The 21,248-nt window shown below is 35.5% G+C and overlaps 2 protein-coding genes across 2 annotated transcripts; both read right to left on the bottom strand.

The window, feature by feature from the left end:
* Positions 1–784: 784 nt before the first annotated feature.
* On the bottom strand, positions 785–9,038 carry LOC144427140 (uncharacterized). The gene is made up of 6 exons (XM_078115863.1): positions 8,901–9,038; positions 8,492–8,650; positions 4,855–4,938; positions 4,461–4,637; positions 3,836–3,904; positions 785–3,324 (listed from the first exon to the last, which is right to left on the bottom strand). The coding sequence occupies exons 1-6, from the start codon at positions 8,917–8,919 to the stop codon at positions 3,224–3,226; spliced, it is 609 nt and encodes a 202-aa protein (XP_077971989.1). The 5' UTR covers positions 8,920–9,038; the 3' UTR covers positions 785–3,223.
* LOC144427138 (uncharacterized) lies at positions 8,983–20,972 on the bottom strand. Its single transcript, XM_078115862.1, has 9 exons — positions 20,848–20,972; positions 20,437–20,487; positions 19,002–19,085; positions 18,567–18,665; positions 17,097–17,201; positions 13,881–14,061; positions 13,216–13,275; positions 11,890–12,086; positions 8,983–10,980 (listed from the first exon to the last, which is right to left on the bottom strand). The coding sequence occupies exons 1-9, from the start codon at positions 20,848–20,850 to the stop codon at positions 10,909–10,911; spliced, it is 852 nt and encodes a 283-aa protein (XP_077971988.1). The 5' UTR covers positions 20,851–20,972; the 3' UTR covers positions 8,983–10,908.
* Between the last annotated feature and the right edge of the window lie 276 nt (positions 20,973–21,248).

Below are 21,248 nucleotides of genomic sequence, written 5' to 3'. Positions count from 1 at the left end.
ATAATGATATTATAAATATATGTCCCATTATTACTGCATTGTGAGAAGGCTTTCCACACTATCAAGTCTATAAGGTTTTAGCGTCTTCCAATGTCTCAGATGGAAACTTCAGTCTTCATTTCGCATATTCTTTTCATTAATACCATTAGCATTTGAAGCTTGACTGATGTGCCTTGACTGTGTCCAATGTACCTTTTCCATTGTTGTTTAATGTAATATCCTAAACGTGACTTCAAATTTTTTTCTCACTTCAATCATCACATGTTTGAATACCCGAGCTGACTTCTACTGATTTGTTATTAATTTATAATTTTTTTTATAAATTAACTGTCGTACTTGCTAAGTGTCCACTAAGCGAAAATCTACAAAAAAGCAGTGTTTAATAATAGACTACATTTTTAATCGAATCCAAAAATATTCCGTAACTTAGTCAACCCTTGCTCCGAGGAGTTTTTTAAAACATCTTAATTAACTGTTAATCTTGATAGCAAACATGGGGGGGGGGGGGGGGGGTTCAGGGGGGAGCTGACTGTGATGGTCGTACTCGTATCGCTCCCCAGTCTATACCGAATAACTGTGTGTTTTGTATATGGTTTTTATTGATCCAATGCTTGTATTCTGGTTGACAAAATAAATCTCCCTCTCGTATTCAGTCATGTTTTTTAACCTAGTTACGAGACCGGTATTGTACCATTATAGGTTGGAAATATTCATCTTTTTTGTATACCGGTACCGTACAACTTGTCCTGCCTATTGGCAAGATGGCCAACATTTTTGTTCGTAATCGTAGGCCTATTTCAGTATTTACTAAATAATTTTGTTTTCACCTCTTGCAGCCTTGGTACGGTACCGGTAGTTTAAATAACACGTCAGCATGCCTTCAGTAAATGATTGCTAGCTGTACAGGTATAAATGCGTAAAACCAGTAAACAAACGTGATAGAAATGGTACGGGTTATAGATTGCCAATGCTAAACGCGTCCAGTACCGGACGGCCAGCGCATATCCCACAGAGCACGGCGCGTTGGCAGAATCTCATGGTCTAGTGAGAATGACGTCATCGGAAACACCGCGCTCATTAAAATTTTAATGAACGATTATCAAAAATCTTGACCATGTTTATCATGATAAAAAGATCAAAAAAGATGTAAAAAATATTCTATTCTCAAAACTGCTCACGTATACAATGAAAGATATCTAGAAAATTTCAAAAAATGCAAATTTCTGCTCTGGTAATCACATTTCCCGTAAGAGCTAATGTTAAAAAAAAAATTTTTACATCACTTTTATTTTTTGCGCGTAGGATGGGTTTTTAATGAATAAGGTCTATTGTGGTTGCGTTTTCTTACAACAAAATAAAAACGTCACTACTTAAATACCACGGCAATTTGTGGACATAAAAATATGAGACAAACTGTTGATAGGTTTGATATGTATTTATGCCATCTTCAGTACAATTTATTTTGATACAAAAAAATACATATTCACATATCGCAAAGTATCTAAGCAACATCAGAAATCGCAAAGTAATCAGTCTATGGCGGATACGAGCATATTTAAAATGTCTTGCTTTGTTAATGTATTTGTCTTCAATTAACCTGCGATTGTGTGGACAAAATAAAAGCATCATTGCCCTAAAATCCTCAGACATAAACTGCCCGATTATACCTTTTTTGAACCGTATTTCAACACTGACTCCGCTCTATCGCACACAGCTACCCGAATTATTACTTATCGATCTTAAGATCGGTAAGTATATTGATAGGTATTTGTCTGTATGTCTGTGTGTGTGTCTGTTAGATGCACGCGATATCTCACGAAAGCGAGATTGAATCTGCTCCAGATTTTGCATGTGCATTCATCTTATCTCGGACCAGAAGTCTATTGATTTTGGGCGAATTATGTCGTATAATTAGCGAGTTATCAATCAAATATTGATATAGTGATCTAGATTTTTGTAAAGCGAGAGAATTTTGAAACCCACCGAGTGTGTGTGTGCGATGCGCAGTGCGCAAGTTACAAGAGCGGATGAATCGAAACTGCAGTTTCTGTTTTGGGGGATCCCCTAACTATCGATCGATAAGTCTTCGGTTTCCAACCGATATTCTCGTTTCTAAGTCGACTCGGGAAAAAGTCGCGTTCTCAGCTCGGTTCAGCACAAAAAAATTAATCACCTGTATCATCGTTGTCGTGGCACAGGACATACTCATGAAATTTGTCAATTAGGAAGAATAAACAGCGACGTAAAGATTTTTACAGCATAAATAACACGCCAAGATGGAAGATTTATCAAAATGCAATCGCACGCGTTATTAGCCTTTTCAGTCTTTACAAAAGATGGCTAAAAGGTACGTACAGTCAAAAATTGTTTATATTTTTAAAAAACATCGTACATATTTACAAAAGATGGCTAAAAGGTAGGTTAACGGTTTACTAATATCTATCTATTATAAATTAGTTATCATTTTTTTTTCCATTTTGTCGTAATTTGGTGAAATTGGAAAATATCAAGTTTTACCGGGAGAGATGGGAAAAATTTGGAATTTAGCGACTAAAATTATATCTGCTGTTATGGGAGCTTCGGGTGCAGTATCACACAAGCTGGAAGGTTATTTTGGTAAGTGAAAGACACCAAGAAGGGTTCTCGAAAGTATTCCGTTTTCGAAAAATATACGCCAGCCAAAGAACTGAATAAATTAATAATTTTTTAGGTGACCCAAGTGTAACTAAACAATTACCTACATATTAATTACTGTTAACCTATTAAATTCGAATACCATATTTTCCAGCTAGTAAGTCTACCTGGCAAATAAAGATCATGCTTAATTAGCAACAAAAAAGGACTTTCTTTGTAGATTGTAGCCCCCCTCAAAAAGACAGACAAAAGGTGATACTATGTTGGTCACTTGACGGCTAAAAAAGTTTCTAAAAGATAAATAACAGCTAGCAAAACTAATCTGAATAAAAAAAATTTAAATAAAAAAAAAAAGGCTAGCGAAACTAGGTCAATTAAATAATGTGATTGACAGACCCTTTGGCGTGGAAAATATAATAACCCAGATAAAACGTTCACACAAATCATGTTGAGCAAAAAAAAATAAGCATTGCCGCCGAATAAGACGTCCCCCAGAAAATCAGGATTAAAAATTGGGTCCAGAAAATCTCCTCAATAGCCAGAAAAAAGACTGTAGTTGTAGACATATCTACTTTACTGTATATTGAGTTTACTGTATATTCGGTTGGAAATCGGCACAAGAACAGTTGATTGAAACATTTTCGCAATGCGTGCAGTTGATAGATGGAGTGTTCTTTGCTCTTCTGGCTTCTGTAAAATAGATAAACAAGAGTGACATTCTGATGAAAAGGGCATATTTTGAAAAAATTTTTGAATTTAATTCTCCCTGTTTTATAATTTTGCTGAAACCGCGGTGTCCAAATTAAGTCATTCCAACTTCGTATCTATATATTTTAGCAGTGCTTTCCAGGGCTGGGGAGCTAGTTTGAAATCAAAATAGCCCCGGATTCACAATATGTTCAAACTGTGACTCCGGCCCCATAGCCATAATGATCATTACCACAAAATATCAGCTCAAAAGGGTTTCAGATTCATTGTACTTATGGTATTCATTGTTTGAAATTGTACGTCAATTAATTGATATTCTCGATGAGGACTGGCGTTAACGCGGCGGATTACTGTCCATCATAATGCAGATTTCTATAACAGGTAATTAGAGTGACTATGAAATCGATAAAAAATGAAATTTCAATAATTTGGTTACCTATTTTAGAGTCTTCAAGTTAAAAATTGAAAATTCGAAAATAAGACTTTATCATACCTGGGAATTGCTGGAAGAAGGTCTTCATACTTTCTTTTAGTGCTACCATTGCTTCTGGTCTCTCTCCAACTGGAATGAAATGTGACAATGATTAAACGACAATATCGGTCAGGTACCGAAGACTTACCGATCGAAAGTTAGGGATCCCCCGAAACAGCGCTCTTACTCTATAGTGGCACCTTGTGTCCCATCACTAATTAATTAATAACTCGCTAATTATACGACCTAATTCATCCAAAATCAATAGGCTTCTGGTCCGACATGATGAATGCACATGCAAAATTTGGAGCAGATCCAATCTCACTTTCGTGAGATATCGCGCGCATCTAACATACAGACAAATACCTATCAACATACTTACCGAATAAAATTGATAAGTAACTAGCTTATGACTGGTACGTCATTCTTGGGGCTAAGAGCGCGAAGTTCAAATCCCAAAAAGAACCATTAGGCTGGAGAAAAATCCACTACTCGTCGCTGTGAAAATACTTCATAAAACGACAAATTTAAAGATGAGAAATTATAAGAGAATTTTAAACTTTGATTACGACTTCAGAATATTGTAAAACACAATGGCTCTAGTTTAATTCAAGCTTTTATTTTGGAATGGAATAGTAAGACTCACCTTTTGCCCGCCACCAATATAACAGCATAGCTTTCTTCAACATCGCACTAACGTTGAAACCTGTTAAATCAAACACGAGAGGACTCCGATTTCCAAGTTCCTCATTAAGAAACTGGCGTCGTTGTAGAAAGGGAGTCGCATCAATGACTTCATAAACAACTTTTGCGTAGTGATGATCTAGAAAAACGTATTTGCTAAATAACGGAAACAACTCATTTTTATTTCGGTCTATTATTTTGCCTCTCTACCCTTTCTCTTGAAACTGATTTCAACTCAAATTAGTTGCCATAACCGCGTTATTACCAATAATCCTTCGGAAATTATTCTCACTGAAATAAACCTCTTATTACAGAGAAAAACTTCCCAAATTCCCTACGTTTCTGTAAATATTCACCTTCGAGATTTTCTACTCTTCTCAGCATGTTAAGAGTTGAGGGCTTCAATTTATCCCGATGGCGATGCTTGAAAGCGGTGAAATCTGTCCACACACATAAATATAAAAGATAATTAGTCATAATATGTGGTTATAGATTTGTACTAATATACTTCCTATAATTCTCATAAAGAATGGGTCCTGGTGACCCGATAATAATGTCGCAGTTTTGTAAAATAAATTTGTAATAGCAAGGGCGGAATGCTAACCAAGTGGCAAGTGTCATTGGCAGTTGGCACTAAAAATTTTGATTGATAAGTGGTCAATAAGTTGGACATTAATCTATTGGCATCGCAGGTTCATGATATCGATTTCAAACTTCATACCCCCGAGCCACCACTAGGGGCGCAGCCAGGAGTATTAAAAGGCAACGGATTGCGGTCAGGGTCGGAAATCCCGTTTTCTTCGCAGAAACAGTCACAGCGATTATGCGCTCGTTAATGAATCGACTTTTTCGGCGTGTAATGATATTTCTGTCGCCTAAAATGTCCTCAATATATTTGATTAATGGCAATCACGATAACCGAAAATGTCTTTCTTTATTAATTTAACCTGCAGGGGTGCACAACCTTTTCTCTATAGACGGCCGCATTACGATTTTGTAAAAGGTCCACGGCCGTCTGTGGAATCTAGATCTTTTATGAGCTATATTTATTGGTTATAGAATTGGTATTTATTGATATATGTTACTGACTTGCGTCTGAAACGTTCATGAAATGGTAAAATTTAAACCAGTTGTTGGTATTTTGCGATTATAGACTACAGACCTTTTCAGGAATAATTAAAGAATTTGTACTTTTGACAATAATTTTGTGGGGCTAATTTAGGCCGTTAACATCTATATTGTGTTTGTAAACTATATTTTTGGAAATCCTTCCCATCTCATGAGTGACCTCTCATACACGTACGTTTTGTGCCGCAATAATTGTTTTTTTTCCCGCTGGGGCCCGTTCAGTGTGAAAAACTCGTTATTTTGTGATCATCGGTGACGAAACGCTAAAGATAATAATAGAGTGAATCTGGAACTAAAATATTCGACTGGAAATACGTGAGTAAATAGTAAAAGTAAAAACGATGTTATAAAATATTATCACCATGACATTTGTTTTAGGATTCTGCGACCGATAAAAAAATTGGATATCGTGAAACGCAAAAAATTTAACAATTTAAATGCTGCGCTTGAAGCTATATCACAATTAGCAATATTGAAATATTTATTTATACCCACGTTGTACCTTTCTACCCATTCTTGGATCACCGTCGTGATCGCGCTCGACTTTTTATCGGATTATGATGATCGGAAAGGTTTACCACGTATTTTAATGTTTGCAGATATTTTACAGTATAAATGATGTTTTTATTTTGTCGTAGATCGACGCAATCGCGTCTAACACAACTAAATCAATATGGAAAGACATTTTCAATTCTCGGGTCGGTCATGGATTTAATATTGAGCAACATAAAATATAATTAATTAATTATTCGATGAAAAAGCTGACTTTTTCAACGAGTAGCGTCTCAGGTTGTGTACCCCTGATTTAACGTAACACGCGCATGCGCGCAGCCAGGATTTTCAGAAGGGGGGATTTCGAAATCGGAAATTCCCAGTGCGGTCTGCAGTCACCACGATGACTCGCTCGTTATTATAGACGCCTTTTCAGCGTATAATAATTTTTCTGTCGCGTAAAATATTCAATCCAAGACAACTACGAGATTCTAAAATGTCCTTATATATTAATTTAATTGCGTCCAACGTAACTCACGTTTGCGACTTCTTACGTAAAAATAAAAACATTTCTAAACTAATACAACGGCGATCTGTGGACATAAAAATATGAGATAAGCTGCCTGATGTATTTAATTTTGATACGTATTTTTGCAATCTTGCGAACTCGTTATCGCCGTTAGAAAAATCTCAATATCTGATATAAAATTCCGTATAGTACAATTTTACTTCATTCAATGAAAATACATATAAAGTATACCAGTAAATCAAAAATACATATTCACCGCCTCGAAATCCATGCCAAGCAGTTGCCACGATTGTACGCCACTTGTTAAAAGAGCAGACTTTTTCAACGAGAAAAGATTTTTCTGTTGTACAAAGTAATCAATCCATGACCGGTACAGGAATATTTAAAATTTCTTGCTTTATTAATTAAATTGTCTTCAATTTGAACTGCGGTTGCGTCGACAAAACAAGAGCCACTCTGAAACACCACGGCATTCCCCGGACAGAAAAAATAAAAATGCGTGGTAAACTGCCCGATTATATATTATTTTAATCCGTATTTTTGCTTTTTTGCAAATCCGACAAATTTGAGATGTACTTGTAACACTGACTCCGCTAAATCACAATGCTGCCACTCGGATTGTTTTTAAAGATAAAATGTTCCGTAAATCTGATGTAAAATCTCACGGAGTAAATTTTATTTCAGTACAATGAAAATTGATCGAATGTACTTGTACTTTAGATTAATTGTCTTATATATCAATACAAACCGGGAAAAAGTCGCGTTCTCAACCTTGTTTAATGTTAACACGAACATTTTCGACAGCAGTTTTAAAGTAATGGATAAAAAGGTAAATCCCGCCCACAACTCACCGTGTTTCGATTTTAGTGACGATATGTTTCTAAGCGCCGACCAAACAAAATTTTGCTATTTTCAATGCCTAGAAAAGCGTTTTAGACTGTTGTGGGCCTCAACAAAACTTATATATATTGTTTACAGTTATATTTTCAGTATTTTATATTCTTTTTAATCTAGTAATTTAGATCTCGGATTTACTCCTTAATTTGTCTTTAGAATCTTGCCGCCGATAAACGTATTTGACTCTCACTGGACGCACAATTCCGTGCAAGTACAAAAATAAAATAACAAGGGCTGGGGAGTTCGACCCCTGCCTCTGGATGCGCCACTGAACAAGCGTATGCGACTTCTTACCACAAAATGAAAATACTACCCTAAAATACCATGACAATCTGGGGACATTGAAATGTGTGGCAAATTGTTCGACTATATCATGTTCTGTTCCGTATTTTTGCCATTTTGCGAATTCGACATGTCTGAGCTGTATTTGCGACATTGACTCCGCTTTTTCTCAATGTTGCTATTTAGATTATTTTAAAGGTATGCTTGTTGGAAAAATTCCCGAGTCTGCTTTAATTGATGCCAAAGAAACATAATGTTTGTCGTAGGCACACGAAATTTTGCGATTTACAATGCCTAAAGAAGGACTGTCGCGGGCATGCTACAACAAAACTTATATTCTACAGTTTTCGTTTCAGTGTTTTATATTGCCGCTTTTGAATCAAAAATTTGCGTCGCAGATTCACTCATTTATTAGTCTTTTGATTCTCACTGCCGATGAACGTATAAAAACTCTCATCGGATTTTAAAAATAAAGTAATTATCATAGTTATCGTGGCAGAAATTTGTGATTTACGACCTGAATGTCACGCCGACAAAAATGAAATGCAGTTGCACCCGTTATTGGCGACTTTTTCAGTTTTCCGAAAATTTCAAAAAAAGGGGAGGGAGTTCGACCTTCTCATGTCCACTTCTCGGACATGATATGAGTAAATTTGAGAACCAACCTCTTTTGCACCCAGGCAAGACCAATTCGAACATTGTGTCCTCAGAAAACGAATTATCCCGGAACTTTTTCATCTCATTCTCCAAAATGCACAATTGAAGTCTTGCGAATTTCGGCCACGCTTCGTCTTTCACTGACTCTCGAATCTCTTGAAAAATTTCTAAAAATAAACCTATTTTAGAATATATAGCGAAGCCCGACTGCTGCTCGATTATCAAGTAGTTAGCTGGTTGTTAATTATATTGGCAATTTGGCATTGAAGGTGAAAGTTGTTAAATTCCCTGACATATATCCCGAGCCAGAAGTGTTACATATTGGTTACATTATGCCTTATCGCAACGCTTCCGCGCACGGGGATGTTGTGAGGCGATGATGTGTAAACACTAGAATGAAACATATTGGAAACTTACTTAAGCTTTGGTAGTCCATATTGATAAGTTCTTTCTTTCCTTTGTCTAATCAGTCTATTTGCTATTTTTTGTTTACTATTAACTAAATATACACGAGATAAAATAACAATAAGATCAAATTGGGGCATTCAAATTTAGATATTAGACATTTAGATATCTTAAGTATACGGATTCATTCAGGGCCGGATTTATATTAGAGGCCCTAGGCTATGCCATGTGTGTCCTCTTTAACAATGACGTCATTGACAAAGTAATATCACGTCATAAATGAATTGTTGAATTGCGAAATTTTATTGCATGTAAGATGCATACGCTAATAACGCAAGTAGGTTAGATAGTAAGCTGAATTTGAAAGCATTTTACAAACTCCAATAATAATAAATAAAACGCAATGGCACCAGAAAACCTGTTTTTAAGTTTTTCAAACTTGAACAGGTTTATTTATTCGACCATACTTCATTTTCCATCCCCAATCCGTAATCGGCGAATATTTTAGACAAGAATTATCAACTATAATAAAGGGTGCTCCCGAAGTATGCGAACCAAGATGGCGGACATCGGAACGTAACATGGGTAACAGGTGAGGGTTAGGCGATAATTTTTTTCCAATTTTCCTTATTTTAGTCCTATTATCAGTTCGAAGACTAGCCAAGAGCCTCCTGTAGTATTTATACCTAAAATTATGGCCTAACCCTAACCCAGTACACATATTACATTCCGATGTCCGCCATCTTGGTTCGCATACTTCGGGAGCCCCGAATAAAGTAAACATCAGGTATTTGAATTTTTATTCGATTTTATTTTTAAACGAATGTCGCGGGGTTCACTGCTAGAAGCCTCTCGGCTTCAGTCTACCTCCTCTAACGGTAAATCCGGCCCTGGGTCAATGGATCGTGGGGCAAACATTTGAAAAACTACAATAACTACAAAAAACAACAATAACATTAGTAATATGGATGAAGAATTTACACAAGATATTCGTTATTCACCATGCGCCTTAACATATGAACCAACTAATAGAGAATCATTACGCGAAACCAATGGGGCACACTTTAGGGTGCACATAAAATGAAAAAAAGAGAATAGTAGTGGAAAAACACACGGACTTCAGAACTTTTTTTTACCAAGCTGATAGGGATAGAGGGTGCCGCTCTAGCTAGTATATGATGTCTTCTCCTGTCATGAGTCGAAGGTTGGCAAATCAATCTAATTTTTTGACAAAATAGAAAGAAGAATTTTTGCAGATCAGAATATCTTTCAATAGATACAAATTTGGCTGGATTCTCAACAAGTTCTTTTTTCTTGTAATATAAAATCATTTCACGTTGATTTCATTTTTTGGCTAGTAATTCTGAATTATAATTTTCAACTAATATAGCTTTCAAGCAAATCCTGGGGTTAAAAATATAGAGTGCACCTTAATTGACAATAGAGTAGGAAATTTATACGAATTGAAATTCACTGTTACAAAATACACCAGAATGTGAGTAAGAAAAATTACGCTGTCGAAGGTCACTAATTTAGATACTGTTGTATAACTTGGTTTGCTGTTTTTACACAATCGTATTTCAGGGTTGAATGGGAAGGTAAGAGCGCGGAATTTTTTTTAACCAGTAATGCTCAAATTTATGGAGGCAACTTTGGAAGTGCCTCACAATAGCGCAAAATTTTGATTATCAGCCAAAACCATCCCGGTAGGTTTGGGAAAAACTTGCCAAAAGCGAAAGTAACAATCTTGTAAGGGACGCTCCTATTTTCAACTATTTAGAATTTTGAAGCAATTGTTTGAGGTGAAAGCGAATTTTTCCCTGCCAATACCAATTTCAAAATGACGGGTTTACATTATGCCCTATACCAAATGAATAAACGTCCAATATTACGTATGTCACTATAGGCTAAGCATTCTAAAGTTGTAGTTATAAAGAGTGTCTCGAAAATAAGTATACACTTTTAATTTGCTGTTCAACATTATAAAAACGTCACATCAAGAACAACTGTATGAAACATATTAGATGGACGATATCGGAATGATTTGATAGTCACGTCCGATAATGTCTTCGCCAGTATCTCCAGAAAAACCCTAAAAATAAATGCAAAGTGATGTGAAAAATGTGTGTGCAATAATTTAAGTCAGTTTTTTCTGAAAAATGTAATACACGCAAAAGTGACCTGGAGGCTCGACTAGGGGTGCAAAAAATCGAATATTCTGCTTATTCGAATATTTTTATCAAATACTTGAAGGATCAAATAACGAATATTTTTAATGTGCAATAGAAGTCCGGAACGCTGGGGTTCGATACTCCTTTTGGAAAGTACTAAGAAAAATGAAAAGTCGGTCACAACGCACTGTTTTTAATGCTCATTTTGTTATATTCGCTGATTGTTTTTTTTTATTAGTGCAGTAGTTTCGGCGGCCGACATCCTACTGTCCTTCTCTTTTTCACAAGTTGTGATTCATCTGCAACAGCGGACATCGATGTTCGGTTTTTTAATTTTTGTGACAGAGCTGTGCGTTTACTTTAGAGATAGATGTTAATGACAGCTATTTAGCAGTGAACTCTGAACTCAAATTAATTTTATTCTGAATTTTAGGTCTGGTTTTAAACTTCCTCATCACATTCCGTGGTACCCATGTAATGTCATTCGGCTATATTAATATTCGATTTGTTTTTCGAGTGTGCTGCCTAGCAGCCCTTATAGTCTCGACATATACCAACTGAAACAAGCTATGAAAAAACTAGAAATTTTCAATGAAAACGAAAAGTTTTTGTGATCAAATCAGGTTTTGTCGAAGTGAGGCGCTAGAGACATAGTAATTATTTCAACCCAGCATACAAACTAAAAAGTAGGTTGTAGGTTGAAGTAGAACTTTTTAAAAATGCCTTGGAGTCGTTGGGTTGTGCGTCGGATTTCACGCCCCTTACCTCGAAAAGAACGCCATTGACTTAAATATGCAGGCATCGCTTTACCATATTCATTCATTTCTCACCTCGTTACCACGAAGAAACCATCTCAGCATCTGATACTTCTGTTCTTCTGTGAATTCCGAATACTTAGCTCGAAGATTACTTATTTCTTTCTCAGCCAACGCAAGTTCCAATCGAGCAAATCTCATCCATTTCTCGTTTGGAATTGCTGTCACTATCAGGCGACACACATCCGTGAAACTGTGATTGGCCACATCAACTAAAACAAAAATCAACCCTCGAATATAAGTTAATACGACATCGTGGTCGTTATTACGTTTCTTTAGTATAATGGTTAGTGAAGTAATACGCCATAGGGAGTGCAGAGATATATAGCCGTTTGAAGAATGACAGCTATGACGTGTAAAGTTGATCGGTCTTATACATCAGGGCTTCCCAAACTGGGGGTGAGACCTCACCCGCGTAGCGAATTTGAGGGGTCGCAAAGAGTACACCAATTTCATTCAGCGGGTGTATCAATAAAATATCGAAAATGTACATTTTGAAAAGTTTAGTATTTTAAACGTGAACGGGCTTGTGAAATTATTATTAAATTGGAAGGGGAACAAACTCAAAAGTTAGGAAACCTTGTTATAGATTACGAGAAAAGCAATTTTGTCGCCAAAATTATAACAAAACTATGTCAATTTCCATTCAAAAACAACAAGTATGGCAGAGGCTTCAATAGTTTGTGCGTTGGACATAGTTACGAAGGCATCAGTATTCAAAAATCTAGCGCCATCGAAGCAGAGATATAAATTAGGGTTTGAACTTTTCCGGTCTTATGAATGGACCTACGCGTAATCGCTTATCCAATACCATATTCTGAGAGAAGGCGTAATACACCAGTAAATACGACATTGTCAAAATTATGGAACCGCTATCTCCATTTAAAGAATAACATTCAACAATAACTTAGCCATTTATTACACAAGGGACAACGGAATTACCCAATGATATATTTTTTGGTTCATGCGACGCAAAATTCACCTAGTACACAAACAAAACTCGCATTCTAATAGGTAACGGTAGCTGGTAAGGCCAAGTACCGTGCTCGCAAAACAAAGCACATCCCTGGCGGCCACGCTTGACAAAATGAAAATTATAATATACAGTGAACTTTTGGTTCAAATTATCAGATCTCATGGGAGTCAAATGAAATTTTAAAAGTAATTAGCGACTGCTTCAATCTCTAAGTTAACTGAAATTTAGAAATCGATTTACTCACCAGTTAAGGCGAGAAGCCACTTTTTGGTACCAAAAATATCGCCACATTAACAAGATGGATTTAGCAAAGCGATCCATATTACCCCTAGTGTTCAATAAGGATATATGTACTGGATACTTACTATTCAGTTCCTTATCAATGAAGTCCTCAGCGCATTGAATTAATTCTTCTTTTGCGAGTTCTAAAGGGAATAACAAAAAAACTGATGATATTATGTATACGATGAGAAATCTTGACGATGCAGAATCTATCAAAGTGTGCACTTCTATATAAAAGTTTTTCCTAAATAATTAACTCCGATGGTATACCCAACAACATTTTTAAATACGACGCTTGGTACAAAAAAATCCGACTTCAAATCCCGACCAGGAGAGGCGCTTGCTCTTTTTTCAATGCGTTTTCATTCTTAACAAGGATATCAAGGACCAGCATATCTCTTCAATTTAGAATTGCCTAGCGCAAGGTTGGTCCTCAAGAGTTCAATATCTTCTTCAGTTGAGATTTTGCGTACTATTTGTTATTAGAAGTATTTTGGGGAACCCAACTAGTTTTGACACATTTATCAACCTCAAGAATTCAAACCTCCAGAAATTTTAAATCTCGACAACTTAAGAGTAGTGACCTTTGTTAAACAGCCATCACCCCGGAGTCGTGTTTTTTTTATCTGAAGCATGGAATCGCAAATGAATTTTTTGTAAATCCAAAATCACTAGTTAGAGCCGGGTGTTGATTCTGAATTGATTCAGGGTTGAAGTACCTTTATCCCACAACCTGCCTAAAACTGACCTTGTTGTTTATGTTTGTTTCTCCATAATAGCAACATCTTCAACTTCATTTTAGTTTGAGTTCCGCCAAACTTCGACTTCAGTTTTCGAATCAACTTCTCGGGTATATTCAGATGGTTGATAGCAAAGTTTTTCCAGTCGTTCTCATGCATTGCGATATTGCGATATTTGTCTATGATTTCCTTCGAAAGAATAAATATTATTATATATTGCTTCATACGAAGATAGCACTGCTTTTTTTTAAATCACTATTTCTGGGTATTTTTAAATTAGTGTTTTTGCAATAACCAATGCTTCCGTTCGGTCGTTTGGTGGCATTCTCAAGAGTATACTACCATTTGAGGTATTGGGACAAAAACGTTTGTTAGCTATCTCCGATTTATATATCCGCTTAGGATTTTCATCCAATTTGGCTCTAAGTTGTTTAGGTGTTCTAAGTGTCCGAAATTTCGATCGTGTTCGATTTTGATTTCGATCATTAGAAATCTAACAAATGTGTTTGTAGGATCAAAAATTATATAAACAACGAAATCACAAGGCGTTATATTCAAGTTGGACTATTGCTATACGTTTTTTGTTGTCACACTAAAAGATTCGCCATTGAAGTTTTAGGGTTTTCCCATAGTTTGGTGGTTTTCACGGAATATCAACACTAACTTATCTCATGGGGAAAAACAGCATAAAAAACACTTAACCCTGGGTCTTGTGAAAAATGTTTCAAATGCGATGAAAGTTTACCATTACATTATAGTTGTAACCCAAATTTTATGTCCGCGTAGAAGTAGCAACATCATGTTTATCATATCAAAAATATTGTAGACACCAAGACAATTAAAGGTGACAAATAAAATTATTACTGAAAGTTAAGTAAACCATACGTTTGAGTTCACAAGTGATGATAATATTGCCTAATATGACGTCAATACGAATTTCGGGACCAAAGTGCCCACTTCCCATTCCATATTACGAATCAATTCACCAGATAACAGCCAAAAATTAGGCATCTTATAATTCTCTGGGATTTAATTCTGAAAACTTTTAACGTTTTTTCTAATATACCTTAGCGGCTAAGACTTAGCCTAACGCGTAACTAACGAAATCATTTTGTGCGTCCATTTTAGAACAAAATGCCCATTCCATATTACGAATCTTTTCAACTAAAAAACGGCAAAAACTTTCACTTTTTACTGAGTGTTTTCAGGTCTATAGGTCTTTTTTGAAAACGAAAATCCGTAATATAAATGAGTCATCTTGAATATTAAATTCATTTTTCCATCTATTGGCTTATTTTTATTTTGTTATCATCGCAGGCGAGTTTTGAAACAAGTCTTACTTCCTAATGCATGTTCTAGAATTCAAGGTGAAAAACCTTTCACACGGACTATGTTGAAATAACTTATGATTCCGCAAGTTACTTCCAAATTCTTCCATAGTACGTAAGGGGCTATTATATTATTTTTGGAAGTCTAGAATATGGCTCGCTATCATACACCTAACTTATTATTCCCCACTCGATAGACTTCGACGTACACCGTTACGCAAGAATTAGTCTTTGTAAAAAAAGAGGACGGACGGCAATGTAGCTCGCCAACATTAAAATGTCTAGCGTTCCGGACGCCTGCTGTACATATATTGAAAATATCCGATATTCGATAATTAGTTAAAAATATTTCAATTATTCGATTCGATAAAATTATTTGATTTTTAAAATTATTTTTGCTTGGAGGGATCGTGAACTATGAGCCATGTATTTCCCCATACCGCGAGTAGAAAGGTGAATAGAATTCGCCTGCTTTTAGCTATTTATCACCCAAACTAACTCAACTCTATTTTCGCTGCCAAATTTTTATACTGACATTTTTATTACTACATAGTAATTATAGAGAAATATATAAAACAGTACTGAAAAAAAGCAACTAGGCGTTTCAATTCATACAGTAGAATCGAATTCTTTCTTAACAGCGCACACACTTTTTGGCTATTATAAATTCCGACACAATTATCCCTCTACACATGTCTTAAATATTGTGATTTCATCTATTTTTATTTTGTTTACCCATACAATTTACTTATAGATTTATTGATGTGACCGCCTAAAATATCACAAAATGAACAGGAAAAATTGTAAAATATCACAAAAGAGTACAATAAAAAACATCCCCGACGTGTTAAGGGTACTCATAATCGGCTGACTAAAATCCTTTTGTCTCGGCTGTAATTTATTGCCACCACGCACTATTACGATTAAACACAATATAAAATATTTGTAAAATGTTTTCAATTGTGTGGGCGATATTCAAACACGAAAAACGATATTTGAAGGTTGCGATATTTATATCAAATTTGAATTGGACATCCCTGCCATAATGCATCAGAATAAACTGACGCATCTGGATCCCAAAGATTAATTTCTTATGTATGACATATCTCTTTTTTAATCTGAAATAATGTGTACTATGAATAATGTTCAAGGAATATTTTTAACCCGTCTGCCCTCCATACTTGAGGTAATAATTACATAGTATCGGTATTTTTTAATATCGACGTATCGATATTGGCGTTTTTAGTTGGTATCGGATCGGTATCGGCGACAAAAATGGTATCGGTACATCTCTAATATATATTTCTTTTTCAATCTGAAATAATGTGCACTACAAATATTGCTCAAAGACTATTGCTTCAACCCGTCTGCCCCGTACACTTGAGGTAATAATTTCATAATATCGCATATTTTTTTTTTTTTTTAAATTCCCGAAGAGGGATTTGTCTCTCAAACCGAAGTTCAGTGTTTCGTTTAAATTGTTTTGGCTACAGAATCAAATCAATTGAAATATCCTCACGTGTGGGATCACGTCAAAAAGTTTTTTTCATTGCCTCCCAGCTCATGCTAGGAAGTAGGAACCTATGCTTCATACGTTCAGTGCCGTGACCGCACTTCTGGGTAACTAGCGAAACCGCTTGACATAGCCAGACGAAGAGACTGCTTCTGACTTAAATGATAACGGATATTTTTAAGATGGTGGCATTTCACCAGGCTCATTGGACTAATTTTATATGGAAAATAAGTTTATTTGACTTTTTAGTCAGGAAGCGTTTGTTTGTCAACAAGTTGTCCAGGGAGGCGTTTCTAGAAAAAAGTTTTGGAAACACTGGATTTGAGTAACAAACGAGAATAACATAATTCTATTCATATATTCTTATTAAACAAATGAATTACATTTCTTTCCAGAAGAAAGCGTACAAACAGCCGATTCGACATACTGGGGTATTCTATATTTGTCTTGAGCTGGGTTTCTTCGTTCTGAATAATCTCCTCAGAAGCCTGATAAAATATCAATTCTTAATATGAAATATGACTTAAAGCCAGCAATAGGAACATTTTAAGAACTTCTGTATTGAACTTACAACAGGCTCCTTCTTATTGCTTTATAACGATAAATGAACTCAACATTGTAAGAAAAACTTGAACGTCATATTTACTAATGTATAATACTAGGCAAGCTACATTAACATGGAACGTTTCATACAATTTCAATACACTAGTGAACTAATGAAAAATCCAAAACAAGAGCAGTTTGCTGATTATCACAAAATTTAGAATAAAATGAATGTTTCGATTGACCATTAGTTGCGCATAGGCATAACAACTCATGGGTCACTTACATCCAATCAATATTCAGCATATGATTGTTCTTGCTGTTAATTTGTTAATTATTGTATGGCGGGCGATCGCGCAGTCCTAGCGGTTATAGTGTTAGGCTAAGCCATGTTGACGTCGCGAATTGAACATTCAAGGTTCAATTCACATCAAGGATGTAATAAATTGAGTTGGCCGTCTTTACACCGTTCCTTCTATACTACATTAGCTTAACAACCAGTGATTGCCTGTACAGAGCGTTGTTCGGAGCAAAAACGCGGAATAGGGGCCTTATACATATATTATTAATCCGACTCGTATTTCACTTTAGTAACTCATTGAGAACTGACTACCTAACAAAATTGAAATTGCAGCGGGAATTTATTAACACCCGGCATAACTTCAAAACTCCGGAATCGTCTTCCGCTAGGTTTAGTTTCAGTGATACCGGATACATTCTTGCTCGGAACTGTCGAAAAAAATCAACCAATGCTCAAACGATATTGCAGTAAGACTAGTTTGGGATGTTCCAGCATTAGCAGTAAATATTACCGTAGTTTGCTAATAATTGCAATGAAAGGGGCTTGATAAATCAACGAAGAGTTTTATAAATTAATCAAAGAAAAGCATTATAAATTAACATTCACTTTTTACGGAACGTTTTCAAGCTCTCCTTGCGAACATGTTAGGTCTATATTTTTGGAAAACAAAATCCGTAATATGGCGGTCAAACTAGGTAGGTGAAGCGATTAATTTTCATTTTGTTTTCATGACAAGCGGGTTGTAAAATAAGCAATACTTCCTTGTGACTCCGAATTCAAAAGGTAAACTCAGGGCATACCTGAATGACAACCACGGCTTGCCTCTAACTCCAATATGAGCCAGCCCATGGTGTTCTGAAAGGGATTTAAACCAGTGATTGATTTGCAGGCTCGTTCTTATTCGCTAATATATATAGCAGATGCCACATGCTTGAACGAGATAGGATTAGAGTGACAAACAAGAATGACATAATTTTATTTATGTATTCTTATTAAACATATAAATTACCACTTCATCCACAGCACGCCAATCCACCACAGAGCAGTCTTCTTCTGAATCCTCCTCGAGCAGAGTTTCTTCTTCGTTCTGATTAATCTCCACAGAACTCTGGTAAAATATCAAATCTTAATATGAAATAACCCATCTCTAAATATACTTAAAATCCAGCAATGGGATTGAACATTTTAGGATCTTTTGTATCGAACTTACAACAGGTCCCCTCTTGTTGCTTTATAACAACACAATAACATTATAACAAAAACTTGAACGTCATATTAACTAATGTTTGTTACTATACGTAAGTTACATTAACACGAAAAACTTCGCACTATTCCAATACATATCACTAATGAAAAATCTAAAACAACAAGAGCAGTTTGCTGATTGTCACAAAATTTAGAATAAAATTGCAGTGGGAATTTATCAACACTCGATATAACTCACTTTTTGTTTCATGGTAATGCTGTTTTTTAAATCTTCTTCCGCTCGATCTACTTTTTGAGACTCTGAATCCGTATAAGTTTGACCCTGTCGAAAATATTTGACTAATGCTCAAAGAGTATTGCAGTAAGTCTAGTTTGGGATGTTTCCAGCATTAACAGTAATTATTAATTTGCTATTAATTTTAAAAACGGGGTTTTGACCAATCAACGAAAAGCTTTATGAATTAATATTCATTTTTTACTGTCAGCGAAAGTATTACGTCTATATTTTTAAAAAACAAAATGACTCATTTTAGATAAGAAACCCATTGATTAATCGGTCTATATTTATTATCACTTATCGGTCTTGATCCATGTACCATCCAGTGTAATAACTAGGGCTGGGCATTTCGAATCGAATAGTAAATTATTCGAATCTGTTCAGAGCTAAATTTTGAATCGCCGCCATCTTGTTTTTATCTTTCCGCTAATGGTCGAAGTGAATTCCCCAATTTTTTTTTCATTGGAGTCATATTTTTTCAACGAAATTCTAACATATGACTATTTTCTGTAGTGAGTTATTGATAAAACGTGATTGTTATTCTGTGTGAGCGCTCAGTAATCTATCTGGGTGATTTATTATATGTCTTCGGTAATTCATGTGTTGAGAGGACCAATTACTATAATAAAATCGCTTACAATTATATATTTTCGAGATTCGATTCGATTCGAAAAATATTATTCGATTCGATTCTGAAATCACAAGGTATTCGAAAATGCCCAGCCCTAGTAATAACTTTAGTAGGCAATACCAAACCGGAAAGATTACGGACCTTAATTAAACACTGATTGAAATAAAACAAACGTGGTCAATATAGACTAGAAAGAGGACTGTGATATTTTAGTGTCGGCATTGTCTACCCGGGTCATTAGATCTTGGGTGAAGTATGGGAAATCGGATTCGAACCCCCGAATTTGCAACGTCATTACAGCTAAGTTTAATGTATTCACCGCTAGTCACCCTGTTCCATATATTCAATGAGGCAAATCAAGTATATGTAGGACAGTCGAGTTGGCTGGTTTTTCTGAATCGGTTTGTCATCGTAATTTAAATCTTTTTCGATTTTTGAACATGATGGCATTTTGAATAAAGCTGGGCTCAGACCCCGTTGGAGTCGAAGGTGCAAAATATCGAGCCGTACCACACCCTTAATAAATCAGCTAAGCAATATCGAACCGATAGATTCTGACCTTCTCCATAAAAAAGTTAGCTGCTACTCAGGGACAAATAGTGCCATAGAATGGGCACGAATAAATGTCATTTGAATAATATCTTGTCTGACCTTGTAGCCAATTTTTTATACGACGAAAATATAAATCTAATCAAATTTTACGCACTTGAATTTGCATTGAAACCCATGCTATGCCTTTTATCTACAACAATATATCACACTTACCCCGACTATGCACATGATAAAATTGAACAGAGTTTGGAAAACAACTTTGAGCTGAAAAAACAAATGAATAATTAGACGCCAAGTGAAATATTTCACCAGTGAGATGAATTTACTAGGAAGTATTATCACTAAATTAATAAAATCAACCCTTTACACCCGTTTTTTGGTGTCCTGATAAACCTGTTCACATTTCTCTATCGGTGTATTTTGCACAATACTTAGAAAACAGTCCTGCGACTGTGAATATCTCTCGTGGACAAAGAAAAACGACTTATCTACAACAGTGAACATTTCGCATATAGTGAAAAGTACCTACGATTGATTGTTGATTCATGGAGACTGGGGAAGTATCGCAAACATTGAAAAAATGATAACTAACAAATATTAATGTTATATATTATATATGCATACCATTGTAGATTTATTTCCTTTCTATTTATTTCGTTTTTCTGACAGGTGAGTTCCGCCAATATGCTTTGTTATTTTTAGTATAAGAGTAGTAGTATAGTATAAGAACGTAATGTTTTTAAATTCCTGTGAGTACAGAAAAATAATCATATTTCATTTTCCTCAAAATTAGTTTCAAATATAGAATCTCAAAGATTGGTAATCTGATTTATCTTTTAGAGTTAGATGATATATTGCTTTTTATCGCGAAGACTGGAAAACCAATAAGACGGGTCAACCACGTGGCGAACACTTCTCTGTCCACCTAGACCAGCGGTTCCCAACATTTTTCGATGAAATTTACCATCTCTTTTTTTTGAACTCTCCATCTTTGACATGGCCAAACTACGCTCCCTGGGACAAAT

The sequence above is a fragment of the Styela clava genome, chromosome 1 (genome assembly GCF_964204865.1).
Source record: "Styela clava chromosome 1, kaStyClav1.hap1.2, whole genome shotgun sequence".
Classification (NCBI taxonomy): Eukaryota; Metazoa; Chordata; class Ascidiacea; order Stolidobranchia; family Styelidae; genus Styela; species Styela clava.
This window is presented reverse-complemented; position numbering and strand designations above follow the sequence as displayed.